Source organism: Ambystoma mexicanum, chromosome 2p, assembly GCF_040938575.1.
Source record: "Ambystoma mexicanum isolate Mex_15411 chromosome 2p, UKY_AmexF1_1, whole genome shotgun sequence".
NCBI classification, from domain to species: Eukaryota; Metazoa; Chordata; class Amphibia; order Caudata; family Ambystomatidae; genus Ambystoma; species Ambystoma mexicanum.
Genome location: NC_090923.1, coordinates 1458480526 through 1458498623, shown reverse-complemented (window position 1 = coordinate 1458498623; position 18098 = coordinate 1458480526). Strand labels below are relative to the sequence as shown.

Below are 18098 nucleotides of genomic sequence, written 5' to 3'. Positions count from 1 at the left end.
AATTCATACCTATGTAGAGTATATTGGATTATAGAGACATGTTCAGTTTTCATATAGTGATTCATGTAGAAGATGTCTTACGTCTTCTATGCTGGCTACGATAACACATTTGTATAATGATTTTTTGATAATATGTAATCTTTGGTCACGTCCCAAAAACATTTTTCTGCCTCTGGTTTTTAATAAATATTGCGTAATAAAAAGAAAAAGAGGCAAAATAACTGTGTAGAAACCCTAAACCAGTCTATTTTCTTGAGGAATGTGTGTTAGTTATAGTCTATCTTTTTCGTTACAGTCTGTTGTTCTGTTCGACGGACGTGGGGGGGCGTGGCTTCCGGTTCCCAGGATTCGCCGCGCTATCAGTTTCGTACTGAGCTAGGATCTGTAAGATGGCTGCTCCGGTAGCTGTGATGAGCCTGCGACACGGAGACCTAGTGTGGTGAGTCTCGTGGATTTAAGGGAATACCAGAGAGGATTCTGCTTACGAAGCCTCGCATTATACCAGGAAAAGTGTGAATTTGATTCTGGGATTCGTTGGGCGAAGGCCATGGATACTCCCTAGAGGGGATCAGGCCATAGAAAATAGCAGGAAAGTAAGGGGTAGGGGCACGCGACAACTAGAATTGTGTTATTGACGCGACGCCAAGAGGAAGACAGATGGGACCCCTTGTGCCATAGCCGCAAAATAAGGTCAAGTTATGTAGTCCCAATGGAAAGGAGCTGGCATTTGAACAGGTTGAGCGTGCAGGTGCACTTATTGGCCCTTATGATGGGAGGCAAGTAGTGTCTCTGAAGGATGAGATCTGGCAATGATCGCTCAGCCTGGCATCCCAGTGATGATTTGTGGAGGAGATGGAGTAGACCATGCACGTTCTTTTGAGGGGGGCGTGGGGGAGTCGGTGGTTTGCTTGCTTTGACTGATCCCCGTTCGAAAAGGAAGCGGAACATTGGAGTCCCCTGTGGGGAGGCAGAGGCATTCTTCAAGAGATGGAACATGTGGGAACCATCCATGCTTCATGGAGTAGAGCAATATGTGCCTTTTTTTGGGGGGTGGGGACACGAGTACTGGTGCTTGAGTGCACATTTTTTGACAAAGGATGCTCCGTTCAAGGTTGCGTAGAGCCATGGTTGACTAGCCGGTATGTCGTTTGCGAGTGAAGGAGGCGTAGACGTTGAGTGGGGGTGAGGGGGGCTCATAAGAGTGTTTATTAGATTGGAGGGTTGCAGCAATTGAGTTTACGGGAGTTGGTGTAAGGGGTGGAGGATGGCATATATTCTCGAAAATAGTGTTTGATTTAGTGGACAAGTTGATGAGCTGCATGCTATACGTGATCCATGTCGCTGCAGGCTTTGCACACAATCTCGGATTATACGCGTGTTTTTACTTTTTGTCACGGTTATCAGTATGTTGTCAAAGGTGCAAATTATATGGGTGATGCACTTCAGGCCTATTACAAAATGCCTGCCAAATAAACAGGACTGAGAGGCGCTGTCCTAATCTTAACTTCAAAGATACAACAAATGGTGCTGGTGTTTTAACTGCGTTCAGCCTGTCATCATTTCAGTTTGTGAAGCTGCTGCTAAACTTAAACCACAGTAAAACACTGCGTCTAGCATCACATAATTTAAACACAAAAATCATTTAACTGTGGTTTGTGCTGTTACCGTTCATTGTAGGGTAACACTACTCAACACGTTTTGTCAAAACTGAAATTGCAAGAAAACGAATGCACCTTAACTGGTTCAAATCAAGCGGTTCAAGACCAATTTAATTCCATCGTATGGAATGTTGGATCAGAGTACAAGCACAATCAATGGAAACACTTTTTTTTGTTGCATGCATGTCATGGGTTTTTAGAGTGAATAACCGCTAACAATAAATAAGACTTCACAAACCCAACCACCATAAATAAAAGGTTACCATTGTCAGTCACAAAGCCAGATGTTCGATCAGTATTTGCAGTCATATTTACTGTACCCTGATGAAGCCCACTTTACGTGATACATGTGCGCATGTACGCTGGCGGGAGTTCCATCCAACAAGGTGGAATTAACTTAGTCTTGAACTGGTGAATTTGAAGCAGTTACGTTTTAGTTTTCTTGTGATTGAAGTTTTGCAGTAATAGAAAATAACGTGCTGAATATTTATGTTTCAATGATTAAACATCTTGATGGTGACAGCATACACTACACTTAAAAGTTTTTCATGTTTACATTTGATCCCAATATTGTATTGCAGTAGATCCCTCTGTGTTTTGGTAGTGAGATGATTCTCGAAGATGGGTTGTATCTCTGCAAATAGGGGTTGGTCCCTGGAAGGACACATGTTCAGAAGAAAATAAAAATGTTACGCTGTTCTCGGAAAACGGTACCGGTCTGCATTAAACTGTTTTGGTGCTAAATGTGAGCAATTGTGATTTGGCATAATCCCACTTAACTTCAACGGGGGTTTAGGCATTGAGATCATGATTGACCTGGAGCTAAAAGCAGTTCCTGGGAATCGTATGCAGGAGCTACCTCTGGGATACCAGTACGTAGTACACTGCAACTTCACATGCAGTGTCGGGATTTTTTTTGCCATTCTACATGATACATTATGCTTTTAGATGTGTTATTATCCTCTATAAACATCATAAATGTTGAGCACCCGTTATGCTGCGAAATGTACTCTGAGTCAGGGTGCACACATCTGTGAAATGCCTCGGTTAGTAACTGCCGGCAGCTGTTGTATGCATGTATTATGTTTAAATGTTCCGGATTCTGTACTGTTGACTTGAGTGGCCATTGATGCAGTCCTGAAGGGGTTCTCCTGGTACGATTGGTAAACGGCGGTCTGGATAACTACTGCAGGTTGTATAACATACTTTTATAGGGGCAGAGGGCGAGTTGAGGGGATAGTATATTAAGACTGGATGAACATTTCAAGTTGCAAGATACTAGCCAGGTATACACATTTACCTCCCCTTTAAATTCTCCACGTGTAGACGGCACAGTTCGGCAAGTAAGGCAGGCGTGTTTTATTCTCTGAACAAGAAAAACAACCTTTTGACTTGTAATTGGTTTACCGTATGCAGCCTTTTTTAAAATCTATTTCTAGGAGTTTACTTTGTCAAGAAGTACTTAAGTCTTCATTGCTTTAACCATGTAAGGTGAGCTTCAGCAAATGCCAGAACTTCAGCATTCAGTAGAATTGGCACATCCCTATCCAGCAAGACACTGGAATTAAATCACTTCAGTGTCTTGTCACTCCTCGTCATATTTTTTTTGTTCTGTGGTAGTTTCTAATACGGATAAATGTCTTTCATTAATGGTTATTTTCAAATATGGCAGATCATCGTTTTACACAATCCTGCAAATGTCTACGGACTACTTGCAGAGTTTGAGGAAAACATGGGTGGGGGGATTTGGAACTAGATTCAATCAAGATTATTGGAGGGGGGCTCTCGTGTCATCGGAGCTCCAGGAACTCCAATACTAAGCTAACTTCTTATGTCTTGTATAGGACTTACTGGTATCCTATGAATGTCAGTATGAACAGCCTGCTTCCCTGTAAGTGATTGCAGGGTTACATTTGTACACTCTTTGGAACAGTCTGGTTGTTCAGTCATTGAGGTTGGTTATATATAATCACATTGGACGTATTATTCCAGATGCTCCTGTTTTCTCCCGAAAGGGCATTGCTGGCTATAGATGGATCACCTCTTCCTCTTTTTTTTTAAGACTTGGCACTAAGTGGAGGAGCTTGGCTGCCAGAAAGCGCCATCGTCTTGTGACATTGGAATCGGGTCAGTTTAGGCATTTTAAAATGATGGATGGGGTTGATTGCTTCAGTAGTCTCATATAGGGAGATGCTCATGAATTATGAATGTTTCTGAACTGTGGCTAGGTTCTTGGTAGTATAGAATATTGTTTGACTTTTGTTTTGTTACTGTTTTGTGCCACAGAGCAATGGTCCAATGTCATGTCTTCTTTGCTGAGTGTTTGGTCTACATGATCCACATCACAATTTAGATTTCCCTGGCTTTGCAAAGACTTTAATCAATCCCCACTTTGTGGCGCGGTAGTGGCTAAAGTGGTCTGCAGTGGCTAGTGGACCAGAGTTCTTGGCAGTCTGCAGTGTTTACATCGGCGACGGAGGAGCCATACTGCAGTGTTTCTGCAAAATCCTTATAAGCTGCAGTAAAGTGCAGAGGTGGCGAAAGTGGTCTGCAGTGGTCCACAGGTGCTCTGTGGCAAATGTAGGCGGCTGCTTGGCAGAACCATATGTTTTGTCGTTTGATGTTCTGTTTACATTCTGTTACTGCAGTGTTGGCTAGTTGGCTCCCATGCCAAGGTCGCCTATTGATGGGACTTATATATTCCCTTTGATTTTTTCCAAACCGTTTGCGTCATTGCTCTGTTTGGCGCAAATGAGCATCTATTCACTAAGGAGCGGGGCTAAGTATTACCATAGCACAAATCTGGTGCTCAAAAGTGGGATAGTTGGGCAGCTGGCTATGGCTTCCTAAATTAATCCTCCCTCCACTCCGTCCGCGACTTCACCATTGACTGACATAACGCTACTACAATTATCCTGTAGGTCCTATAGAAACTGTTCAAGATCTGGTCTCTCCAAATAGTAACAATTCCATAAGTACTGCACATTCTTTTTCTCCAGGACCTAAATTAGAGATCAGCGCAAACCTTTCGCAATCACAGTCACTAATCTGAACCTCTGGGCCATTAGCTTCTGCTGAACCGTCACCAGTCCTGTGCGGGGTCCCACAAGGGTCTTGTCCCCCCGACATTGTATAATGTGTTTACAAAGCCTCTTTTCGATATTCTCGACTATCTGGGTGTCGCCTATACCAACTACGCAGATGACACCCAGATATTCATCCCTATCACTGGTGATCATGCAATTGACCCTAAAGCACTTAACAATGTTTACTCGGTCATCCAGGCCTGGATGGCGCATCATGCACTGTGCCTAAATGATGAAAAAAACAAGTTACTCATCTTAGGTCCTCATATTAGACTCAGTAAACTGGACCCTGCCTTCAAATGCTTCATTATTAACGGGAATACCATTGAGGTTTCCAATGATACAAAAACATTAGGTATTTAACTTGTCTCCACCCTGTCACTCACAAGACAAACCAATGCTGTGGTATCAGCTTCGGCATACATATGCAAACTCATAACAGCATGTAGACCTTTCTTAACAGCCTTTAACTGTATTATCCTGGCTAGAACCCTTGTTATGGCTATAATTGACTACTGCAACGCCCTATACATAGGGACCAGCCAAAGAAACACCAACAAGCTCCAGGTAACCAAGAACAATGCCATCAGGGCGGCCCTTAACATCCCCAGGGAACTTCATGTCTCAGACACTCGTCGAAGCCTACACTGGCTCCCTGTTGCCCTCAGAATATCACTCAAAACTCTTGCTCTGACTCATAAGTCCCTAGGCAACCAGGACCCCGTCTAGCTGGCTGACCGCTTCATTGCCCACACCTCTAGTAGACCTTTAAGAACTGCTCAAGTCCACACACTATCCATACCCAGATACAAGCTCCAGAAGGCTGGGGGATCCAGCTTCCCAGTCCTTGCTGCCAAATTGTGGAACACACTACTCTCCACACTCAGATCTGAACTCTCTTACTATGCTTTTAAGAATAGTCAAATCTTGGCTTTCTGAGCAGGACCATGCTATGCTGCTGCATGCACGTAAACCTTCTCCACCTCTACCTACAACTCGTACACCTTTTTGTAAATACATGTACCTATTCTAGAAACTTGTGCCTTTCTGTAAATGTATGTACTCTCTCACGATACTATGCCATTGGCTTCCAGACCAAGCGCCTACCGTACTTTGCTATTGCTGTAACCAACTGTCAACTTATGTACCTAGCTATGTAATCATCTGTACCATTCTCAGGAAATGCGCCCAGGTGCCTTCAGGCCAGGTGCGCAATACAAATAAAATAAATACAAATAGCAAATGGTCTCACCAGTCGATCTTTCCCTGCGGGATATGTCACAGGAAGAGGATGGTTTTACTAACGAGCACACTACAACACAAGATGCCCCTAATACACCTGGTTCTGCCCTCCGCACTCTAAACTTTACCCTCTCCCAAATTGCAAGCTTGCACGATTTAATTGCGGAGGAGTTTCGCAAACAGCATTCACTTCTAACTGCAATGTCTTCCAAACTTGCATTCTTAGAAGGATTTATCTATGGGAGGGCACAGAGCAAGGGGTTGCATACTGAACCCATTGGCCCAATACATTCCTGTTTTGGGGGGCAGCAGTAAAGTGTGCATCTTGGCTCTGAACTCCCAAAACTAAACGAGAATGTAACTAACAGCGTTGTGTGGCGTCCAATGGCTGATATGGCAACGAATACGGTGGCAAAGGAAACGTGTTGGTAATGGACACAAACAAAAAAACTAAAATCTCTTCAAAACAAGGGCGAAGTGGATCTTGCAGCTTTGAGGGATCTGTGGTGGAGCCAACATTTCTCACACAATTGAGGAGGAGGTGTCGAGTGAGTTTGGAAAACCAAAAAGGGAAAGTGCTCCCCTGCGAGGAATCCTTAATTTCTCCAAGAAAGGCAGAGGAAATCAAGTTAGCTGGTGAAGAGTATACCGGAAAGGTCAAAAGGGCCCCCTAGATACATTTGTAAAGCCATCTATAAATCCAGCTGGTATCTTGGACCAAAATATTATGACATTGTATTCTGAGATGGAGAGTGTGGGAGAACCAGCCGATTTAAGCCTGGCCTTTGTGGAGGGTTATTCACCTAGCTCCCCTCTAGTGAATGCTTTGGCTCCATCTCCGGTGGTGATGCAGGTCCCCGATAGTAATCTTGCAGAAGACCAAAGCAGATTACAAAAGAGGGTACAACTACTGGCACCGATATTTCAATTGCAGGGTTTTGGGCCCAAGTTGCCATTAACAACATGTTCGGCTAAAGAGTTGTCCCGCAAATAAAGATCTATTATCCAAACGTAAGGACGTCTGTGTGCAGCATGTGGAAACATGACTCCTTGGTGCCCCATTGATCGTATTAGACCACTCGGAGAAAGCGACTAATCAAAAAAATCCATGGCAGCCTCCTTTTCTTACATTAGAGGAATGAATGCAAACATTGTGTTTGGCTAGCAAATATGATTTTAAAGCTGGAGGAACCTCCTGACTCCGGTATTTAATAGACCGGAGTCAGTGGAAAGTGGGCTGAGGGTTTCAGTGGAACCACAGGATCAATCACTTCAGCGATCAACTTACCTAGGCATGGACAACTCAACCTACAACAGAGCAAAAGAAAGAGGGGTTGATGATGCCTGCAGTCACGCCATGAGCCAGGCCCAGAGACAAATCATCTTGAAAGTTAAATCAACAAGCCAGGAGCAGGGTAAATTTACCGGAGGATTATACACTGAACTTAACCAATGTGTTTCCAAATAGGGATTCACTTCCACTAAATCGGCCCCAAATTTTGGCATTGTTTTTGGAAATACCCAGCTTGAGACAGATTTCCTATGGTGATATAGCGTTGGTCCAATTTCTAGTGAAGGGCAGACTGAATTTGGCAAAGCTATATTTTTCTTCACAAATGATTAGGGCTTTCGCCCTGTCAGAGCTCGAGTATTTTTTAACTATGGGTTATGACGTGTTGCAGACTCTAGCAGACCCAAAACCTTTTGTTAAGAGTTCTTTAGCTCTTTGTCCATTCAAGATTTGGTTTCTTCAAACCCATTTTCAGTAGTTAATACGCAAGATCTAGGTAAGCAAAGAATAATTGAAGAAAACCCAATGAGAGCATTGGTGGCGTCTGACCGGTCCATGGTTTTGTCTGCTTTGCACGAAGGGAGTAATCTACGAAACTCTAGTGGATGATTGGACCACCTTTGCTTGGCCTTGTGGGACTGCAGAGGACATACATTTTTAGAAACAGATTTTTCTACTTGCCGCAATGCTCTTTGTTTGCTCACAGGAGTCATGGCTAATGGCATGTCGTTAATAGATGGCTATGTGGTTCCAACTGTGGATGCTATTCAAGGAGCACGGGGTCACCGCGTGGGGGGGGTGGTCTCCTGTGCGCTTAGACATCTTTAGGCCAATACCATTTTTCAATCATCGAAACAACAAATATGAGGGATATCCAAGTAGTAAGGGCAGAGGGTGATTGTGGAATTTTTAGTTTTTGCTGCTACCTCTGTAATGTGTACTTTTTTAAAAAATATATTTTTTATTGTGATTACCAACAGGTGCATCAGGCAAGGGGCTAAAAAAACAATTGACAAGTTCAACAATGCGACCACAGTGATTACAATAGTCAGTTTTAAAGTAATACATGTGAAAAAGATCCCCTGGCCATGTAAAGGGTCTAAGTAGGAAGGTTGAGGGGGAACAGTAGAGTAGAGAAGTAAAAAAGAAACCGAGAGGAAAAGAGATAAGAGACATGGTGCCCACCCCCTCCATCTCCCCTCTTGTGGGCCTGACCATAACAAATAGCAATTGTCTGGTTGGTTTCATTGGAGTTCAATGTTTGCCAGGGATGCTTGGCCAAGATCGTGGGGAAGGCTTGACTTTTCCGTCGACAAGTGTAATGCGGGGGAGCATTACAATGTGAGGGTCTCTGTGAGGGCTACTTTCGCGTGGAGGCTAGAGTACCTTTTAGGAGGCAAGGTCTTGTGTGGTTTCCAGTCTTTCCGTACAATACGGGCGTGAGGGTTCATAGTAATGCGGGGGCGCTTGAGCCTCTCTGTGGAACTGCAAAAATGGAAGCCATTGCTGGTCTATATGTGAATGCGTTTCCATTAGGAGGGCGGTCAGGCTCTCCATTTCGTAAATTTCCTTTGCCTTTTTCAACCAGTCCAATTTTGTGGGGAGAGAGGAGACCTTCCACCTCATTGTGACAGACACAGGCTGCTAATAGCACTTTTCTTGGCATGTGGGATGAGCGTATATCTGTCCTCTGCTTGTTCGACCCTGAAGAGACCCAGAAGAGGAGAAGTCTCTGTGGATGCCATCGATCTTGTAGATCAACCCCAGGATCTCTTTCCAAAACAACTGTATCCGCCATTGGTGGACAACTCCACCATTGGTGCCAATACGTGCACACTTGTGTACACCCTCTCCATCAATAGGGGGAGATGCCTTGGTGCATTTTGGATTGGCGTTTGGGGGTTAGGTGCCATTGGGTAAGTATTCTGCAGTTATGCATCTTGTACTGCATTGCAATGGACAATTTCCACACTTCCCTGTATATGGCCTCCCAACCTACTTGATTGTCCTCCCACCCGAATTCTCGGTCTCACTTGGCTTTGGTGTTTGGGGGGCTCTATCAATGAGTGCTCTGTACATGCATGTTATAAGACCTTTGGTGCCTGAGTGCGTGTTCAGTATTTTTTCGAATGTGGATGAGGGACGCTGCAACTTGTCTTTCCATTTGCGGTCCGTGAGGATCCCTTTGAGTGGTAAATAAGGCAAGGGCTTGATAGTCAGACCCTGCTGCGCTGCTTAGAGTTCCTCTTTGGTCAAGAAGGAGCCCTCTTTCCACATTTGCCCTGCTTTGACCAGACCCTACTCGTACTGGGGCTGAAATCGGAGGGGTTCTAGGATGGAGTCTCTGATTGGGGGAGCCCAGATGCTGCTAAGCAGCGATGGCCATGTTGTAATTCCCTTCATGCCCAGGTTTCTCTTGTTCCATAGAGCCCAAAATGCTGTTAAAACCGGGTGTTCCCTTGCTCTACGCGGGATAGCATCCCGGAGGGGCCAAAGCCATTCTCCCATAGTGACTGGAGCAAACAGCCCATTCTCTAGTGATACCCACTGCTTGCTCTTTGCTCCCTACTATGATCTACTAGGACGTGGATTAGAGCTGCAGCGTAATAACTGTGGATATCCGGATAGGCAAGACCCCCTTTCTCTTTCGCCAGGATGAGAGTATTATATGCAACGCAAGGTTTGCCTTTGTCCCAAAGAAATGATAGCAGGGTTTTTCAGAAATGTGCTAGGGAGTGCGATCGGAAAAGATTGGAAAAGGAGTCGTGGCAGGACGTTCATTTTAATCGCCGTCAGTTTGCTGGCCCAGTAGAGGTTGAGTTTACTCCATTTACCGAGATCTTGCTAGATCACTGCCATAGTATTTTGTAATTGGACTGGAACAAATCTTGGAAATGTCTTATCGTTATCCCTAGATATCTTATGCTAGATTGTGAGACTTGGAAACTCCATGTCTGTGGGTTAATAGTAGGGGGGTGGGTCTGGGTCTTTGAGGGGGGGGGGATTATTGTTTTATTTCGGTTTATGCGAAACCCTGATTGCACACCGTATTCCTGTATTTCAAGCAGGAGGGCCGGAATAGATTGCTCAGGGTGAGTGACATAGGCCATCACATCATCCGCGAACAGCGCTAGTTTATACTCGACACCATACCTGTGGAAGCCTTTGATCATGTTGTTCTGCCTGATATTGTGGGCCAGAGACTCCATGACTAAAAAATAGACCAACGGAGAGAGGGAGCATCCCCACCTAGTTCCCCTGCTCAGACTAAACTGCTTTGATGCAACCCTGTTTACCACAACCCTGGCCCGAGTGTTCTGATACAGAGCCTTCGCCCCCCTGATCCAGTATGGGCCCAAACCCGCCTTGTGTAGGACATCCGACATGAACTTCCACTCCACCTGGTCGAAGGCCTTTTCGGCGTCGACCGAAATCAAAGTGGGCTCTACTTCCAATGCCGGGATGGAGGCCATGAGGTCTAGGGTTTTACGGGCGTTATCTGCGCCCTGCCTTTCCGTGACGTACCCTGCCTGATCACTGTGCACCAATTGGGGGAGGACACCGCTCAATCGTTTGACGAGAATGCTGGCATAGACCTTGGCGTCAACATATAACAGCGATAGTCCTATATGAGCCACAGTTTAATTTGTCCTTCCCTTTTGGGTATGACTATGATCCTTGCTTCTGTGAAGGGGGGGGGGGCTGAACTAGACACCAGAATACTGTTAAAGAGAGGTTTAAGGAACTGGGTTAGAGCACCCTTGAATCTCTTGTAGAAGGCGGGGTGAACCTGTCCGCACCCGGCACTTAGCCTGCTTTCAGACAGGAAATGGCATAATCAACTTTTTCCGTGGTTACTGGGCCGTTTAGCTGCTCTTGGTCTGCATCCAATAGCGGTGGGAACAGCACTTTTGACATGTACTCTTCGGTGCTTTCGGGGGAGGGAGGTGTATCTGAGGCATAGAGCTGTTCGTAATATCGGGCAAATCGGGCCGTGATATCAGTGGGTTTCATCAAAACAATCAGATCTAATTTTTGTGACTGCTATGTCTGCCCTTTCCTTTCGTAGTCTTGCTGCTAACAAAGTGTGTGCTTTATCACCCTTTTCGAAATATCTCAGCTTGACAGATCGCAGATTCGTCAATGCCTTGCTTTCCCATATATCTTTTAGCTCTTGCCCGAGGGTTTTGATTTCCGCCCTGGTCTCGGTTGCTTCCCCTTCCTCCTTTACAATTGCCTGCTATTTCTCCCGTATCAGTTGTTTCACCTGTGTTTCCCATAGTTTCAATCTTTTAACCTCTTCTGGTGGCTTTCGCGGCCTCCCAGACTGTGGGAGTCGGAATCTCACCGGTATCGTTTCTTTTATAGAACTTGCATATCTCCTCATCCCAGCTCTCTCGGTAGAGCCCGTCTTTGAACAGCGTATCATTGCATGTCCATAGTTTGTCTACGGGTGTGCTGTGTGCCAGGTCTAGGTCGACCGTGACCATATCATGGTCTGACCATCCTACCACCTCAATGGCTGCCTCTGTGATCAGATGTTCCAGACTACTTTCCAAGAATATATAGTCTATTCGTGTGAATGTTTGGTGTGGGGGTGAATAAAATGTATAGGCTTTTCCGGCTGGGTGTGTTGAGCTGAAATCAGATGCTGGAAAGTCCCGTTGTAGGGAGTTGGGGGGCAATTGGGCACCTGGGCGGAAAGAACAGCAGTCGAATGTTGGGGCCATAATTTGATTAAAGTCTCCACCACAGACGAGAGAGCCCACCTGCTCTCCCTCTAGGATCGCCAGCAGGTATCTGCAAAAGGATAGTTGTTGAGTGTTTGGGGCATAAACTGAGCACAATGTGACTGTGGTGGACCCCAATGTGCCGTGTACAACTAGGAACTCCCCACCCTGGTCTTTGCGTATGTGAGTAATTTGAAGTCTCAAGGAGGAACGATACAGTATGCCTACTCCACCCTTTTTGTCCAGCCCGAGGCCCACAGTGGCCCTCCTATATTGCCCCCTTTTATCTCAAGTTCTCCCCTTTGTTTGAATTTTGTTTCCTGGACAAACAGAATATCGAGATTGGCCTGTTTGAAAGTTTGCCTCAACATAGATCTTTTCTGCTGCGAATTTAGTCCCTTCACGTTGAGGCGGTATTCTGATTGCATCAGCTCCCATCATCACTCACAGTAGAGCTAGCTGCCTGTTCCCCGATGCATTGCATCGATGTTTGTTCCCATGGCTTCATCAAGTACATTGTTGTATCCTCAGTGGACCGCTTGGTTTGGTCAGGTCCTGACTTTACCACCCCCTGCCCAGCCACCAGGAAAATGAAAGGATAGTAAAGGAGGAAAAGAGAGAGAAGAGGGAAAATACATTCTCTCCATAACTGCAGAGACGCCCCAGGTGTGAACATAGGGCCACACAACGGGTGCTGCCCCTGTAACCTTTCGGCAAACGACCAATCTATGACTACTTGGTGTCAGCGAATGCTGAACATCAACTGCCCATAGTGCCCAGCCCGGCTATGGTTTTTGAATTCTTCTTGACTCGCGTTATCTTCTCTTCAGAATTCTTGTCGTGGGGTGTTAAGCCTCTGACATTTTTTGCCACCTTTGGTCTTGCTTTTTTGCCTCCAGGGGCCTCTAGTCTTTCGTGCCGATTCTGATGACGGTGCTTCCTCTGCTTCCACCCCATTTGGGTCTGCTTGCAGACTCTTGAGGACCCCGTCAGCTTCCTCTCCCGAGGTAACCCTGTACTCTTCATTCCCATAAGTGAAGACCAGGTTGAAAGGGTGATTCCATCGGTATCTCGTGCTCTTTTCTCGCTCTGTGGACCCTCTCAAACTCCAATTGGGGTGTGATCGGGGCGCGTGGAGGAGAATGGAGGCTAAACGGTCTTTGACTCTTTCCAACGATGCAGGCATCTCGTTGGGGGCTTCTTTAACGCATTGTATTCTGATGTTTGCTCTTCTCTCTCTATTCTCTAAATCGTCGACCTTAGCCTCCAGGTCTCGGTTTTTCTGTTCCAGTTCTTGAAATCGGCCCTCCGCCCTCATCTCCATTATGTCCGCCGATTGCTGGTATTTCTCCAACGCCTCGACCATGTCTTCAATTTTGTGAACCTTGTCCTGTAGGACAATGACGGTTGTGGTCCTGCTGGTTCTGAATGCTCGAATTACTCCCAGCAGGAGGCGGATGTCTGCTTTGTTGGATAGTTCTTGATCTCCTCCTGGAATCAGGGAGTCCTATTGGGAGGAGGGAGTGGCCATTGGTGCAGACTCACTACGGAATTTCTGCAACTTGTGGACTGATGAGGCCGCAGTGTTGATCTGCATACAGGGAGCACTCTTGGTATCTCTACTAGAGTGCTGGTTAAAGCACATGTACCAGCGGTGTGCTTCTGGTTGCTACTTTGCTGTGTACAACTGCCCCGTCTGCCCCTTGGGGAGACCCATGCCCTTGGTGCCGTCCACGTTGTACTGTTCTCTGTGTGGCCACTAGAATTTGCGCCCTGTTCTCTGATAACAAGGTGGCGTGTCAAGCGTCGCTTCTTTCGCTTTTGGCAGAGGAGGGCGACTGTGTTGCTGGCACTTATTCTGAGTAACACTTGCTACTGGGCCTGAGGCCCGTCCCTTGCTATACCTGTAGGAGTGGGATTCTCTTGTTGATCTCCTTGGGAATTGTGGAAGTGGCTAGCAGTGCTCCTCTCGAGCTTCCTCTAGCACTCGTTCGGTTGTGTTAACTTGTCCATCACAAGGGTGGAGGGATGTTTGACTTTGGAACCCGTACAATTAGTGTGGGTCCCTTTTTATATCCGATCGGGTGAGGTGTTTCTGGTCACCAACTAATCCCCCCGCTGATCGGGCACAACTCTTTCACAGGCCTCTTCCCGCACTATAAGCCGGGGACCACTACGCTGTTTAAACTCTGCTGTTAAACGCAACGTTGCTCTCGGGTGGTTGGGGGGAGCTGTCCCAAGTCTTATTTGGCGTGGTGCGGGTGCTTTTTCATGTGCACTGACTCCTCACAAACCCAGAGAGACGTATGCTGGTGTGGTTGGGCCCATGGAAGTCACCCAGAAAACCAGTGGCGCCCTTGGGCTAGAATGCTGTCTGTGGTCCTCCTGCTCTCCTTACCTGGCCTTGTGCGTAAGGGTGTTCGGGGCCGTCCGCCAAGGGTACTGGTATTTGCTGGGCACCCTTCCAGGCAGGCGGGACCCTGTGCCCCTTGACTGGACCAGGTCAGGGATCCCACAGGCCGAGATGTGCAGACGATGTGCGCTCAGGAGCCCCACACATAGAGGTGCTGATGTCCGGTTGATGCGACTCTGGGGGTGTCGGGTGGGGGGATGCTCACTCACTCCCCTCTGGTTCGGCTTCGGCTGCTGCGGTCCACGCTTCACGTTGTTGATCTGGGGGTGTGCCCTACTCCCACCGGCACACCAGGGACCCAGCTGTGGACACTTCTATTTGCTGTGTTTCCTGCTGCTGCAGCCGCCGGTGTCACTCCTGGGTGCTGGCTTACACGTAGCTCTTCTCAGGCCGCCGCCGGCTAACCTAGGTTCCACCTGGGAATCGCACCGCTCCCTCTCGCCTCAGGCTGTCTTGGCCCCCGGAGCCGCACTGGGGTGCCGGCTCGTGCTGGAAGTAGCCCCGGTTGCCGCAGGCTGCAAAAGGCCCCGGACGGCGACTGTGTCCCCCGCTTCACTTCGTGCCTCTGTTACTTCCAGGGAAGGAGCACTGTTTCTGGATCAGTGCGTATGGTCTCTCTGGAATGACCACTGGGTTTACCAGTTTCGCCAGCCGCCCCATTCTGCCTAAAGAGCCTTCGGTTTTGTTTTGGGCTTCTTTCCCGGACTGCCCTCACCTAGGCCATCTCCTGTAGTTTGGGGCGGCCCCAGGCGTTGCAGCTTGAACACTGTGCTTTGCCACCGGTGGCCTTTGCACTGGCGGGGGAGGGAGCAGTTTTGCCGACAGCGTTCACCAGGTTTACAAGTCCGATTTCGAACCAAATCAGAGCCAATGATGCCAGGCACCTTGTGCTATACAGGCTCCAATTTTTGAATGTTTGCGGGATGGCCTTGCTTTGAAAATTCACCTTTAGCCGGGTGTTCCAGAGGAGCTTGGTAATCCGGCTTCTGTGTGGCCTGCGCCACCTGGTGGTCTGTTGTAATGTGTACTTTAACCCGAAATCTGTGGAGATCGAAATATTTTTGAAAGCTCTCTCGGCTCTTGTGGCAGATGCCTTAGAAAAAGAAGATGCTGAGATGATTATATTGGACGATTTCAATTGTAAATGTTTGGAAAAGAACAGACTTGGGGCATCTTTAAAGGCTAAGAGGGAGGCAAATAAGAGCAGAATTAAAAAGCTGGGACTAAATCCTAGCCAATGGAAATCTAAGGAAAGGCAAACCCCTTCCGAACCCTGCCCCCAAATTTACTTGGGTAAACAGCCTCTTTAGATCTACTCTGGATTATGTATTTTTATCGAAACCTCTATTTTGGAAATGTGATGATTTAAAAGAGAAATAGTTAAAATCTAGTGATCATCACATACTTGTTTTGACCATGAAGCAAAGTAGTAAGGATACTCAAAGCACAAATCGCCGGGTGATGATGGAGGCAAGGAGGAAGGAATCGCGCATTAGTTTGGAAGCTCACACTATCACATTGTTTCAATGATTGCATTTTTTATATGGGTTCTAATGAAGGGGACCTCTATCTAACCCAGCCACTTATGATAGGGCAATTCAAAGGGCATTGTGCAGTCTATACCAACCAAATGGGGGGAGTAGTAAGAACACAATAAAGAACCAATGCTATAGGCACAAGTATGATATCCTGTTGGCTGAAAAAGAGTGAACTTAACACAAAGCATAGAGACAGTCAAGAAAATGTCTCTCTTATGAAGAAAAAGCTAGAACATTGACACTAGAGTATAAAAATCGGTTAAAGGATCGCCAGTTTTTTCTTTGTATTAACTATGCGGAAGCAATGCTATTATCTATTTGTAAAAACTTGGCTTCCTTTTGGAGATGGATCAAAGAACCATTACACCAGTGCTCACTGCGAAGCCAGCCTATCCTTCAAGTGTGTGGGAGACATAACTCTCCTCTTTATCATGCAAACGAGGGGGTGGAGGGTACGCATGCTCTTAATAGTAATTGGTGGGAACAGGCTAAGATTGATGTGCGGGTGATAATGACGACCATTAAGAAAAGTAAATCTTCAAGGCTCCAGGTCCAGACGATTTGGCAAATGCCATATTAAAGTCAAACCCGAGCCTTTGGGCAGCTCTTTTGTACGTCCTATTTTGTAAAATTGTAAAGACCAAAACCATGCCATCTTCCTGGAAGAAAGCTACCATTGTTGTAATTTCCAAGAACAGAGATGGGCCATTCCATCAAACTGTTGCCTGATCTCCCTCCTTGATGCTTCCGATAAAATCTTTGTGGCTATTATCCTGGACCAACTGGATGTAGGCAAACAGGAGCAACATTATTGATGCATTTCAATCTTGTTTTCGACCAGGATTGAACACAGCACATAGCTGCTTTGTAATCAATCTCCTGCAAATGCAGGTCAAACAGGAAAAAAATGTGCTCTATTGTGCATTTTTGGACATCTCACAGGCATTTGACTGAGTTAACCAGGGATGCCTGTTGGAAAATAGAAGGGAGATCGAATGCCTGATGGCCTTGGTAGATATTTTGATTGCGCTGCGTACTGACACCAAGACAAGGGTGCGCTTGGACCAAAAAGGAAATTACACAGTGGGTGGAGAGCTGCTGTGGGTTGCGCAAGGGCTGTGTGCTGTGCTGGCTCCATTCTTATGGTTCCCCGCCTGTTGTATAGAGTGGAATCGGGTGTACTGCCGAATATGTGGGGAAGAGTGGACTCATTGGTGTGCAAAAGGATACTCTCCCTTTCAAAGGGGTCACCGATGTCTGTTATCAGACATGAGGTAGGCTTGGTTTCATGCAGCTGCAACTATTGAGATCTTGTTTGCTTCCACCACCAAACTGTCTACTAACACAGTTGCGCACATTGTTGTTTTGTAACTCGTCTAGAGTTTTGACAGAATGTTTTCAAGGATGCACAAAACATTTGGCCGAAATTGATTTGAATCTTTTTGTTTTTTAAACAACTTTATTTTATTTGGTTGCTTACATGGGTAGGGCAGAGTCCAGATATATATCTGGTATTAGACATTCAAATCATAACATCCCTGTGCAAATGGGTCCTCTTGCCCCCACCCCCTCCACCCCCCCCCCTACAAGATTCAATTTTGCGTCTCCCTTTTCCCCATTTTTTTCCCTGTCCAATAGCAGCTGGCTCAGAGTGTATTGTTTCAAATATTGTCCCGAAGGAATAGGCTCTGGAGCCGTGGCTTGTGTCTGAGCAGGGAAGTCCCTATCATAATCCAGGAGGGAAGGCCCACGCATCTGTGAGGCGGTGCAATAGGTCTTCTTTGGCTGCTGTGACCGTTTCCGCAACCATATCTTGACCCACCACAGGGACATCAATGGGCCTTCAGGAGATTTCCATGTCCGGGCAATTATGATTCTCCCCGCCAGGTGGTGCTGGGTAATTCGTTTAGCTGTCGCCCGAGACCTTGCGCAGACCTCGGGCACTGGGCACCCACGAGAAGCACTTCTGGTATTTTTCGGGGGTGTTTAACCTGGGTGACGGCTTTAATCACAGCGAGTGCGTCCTCTCAGAAGGCTTGTGCAGAGGTGCAGTGCCACCACATGTGTAGATAAGAGCCTAGGTTCCCACATTTTCGCCAGCACTGCGGGTCCAATGCATTCTGGATATGGTGCAGTCGCG

At 46.6% G+C, this 18098-nt stretch overlaps 1 protein-coding gene across 1 annotated transcript in view; it reads left to right on the top strand.

Moving 5' to 3' along the window:
- The first annotated feature begins 331 nt into the window (after window positions 1-331).
- GLYR1 (glyoxylate reductase 1 homolog) overlaps window positions 332-18098 on the top strand; it is a 713235-nt gene continuing 695468 nt past the window's right edge. The window contains exon 1 of the mRNA XM_069646033.1: window positions 332-439. Within this exon, the coding sequence (XP_069502134.1) occupies window positions 390-439 (50 nt within the window). The 5' untranslated portion in view covers window positions 332-389. The remainder of the gene's footprint in view (window positions 440-18098) is intronic.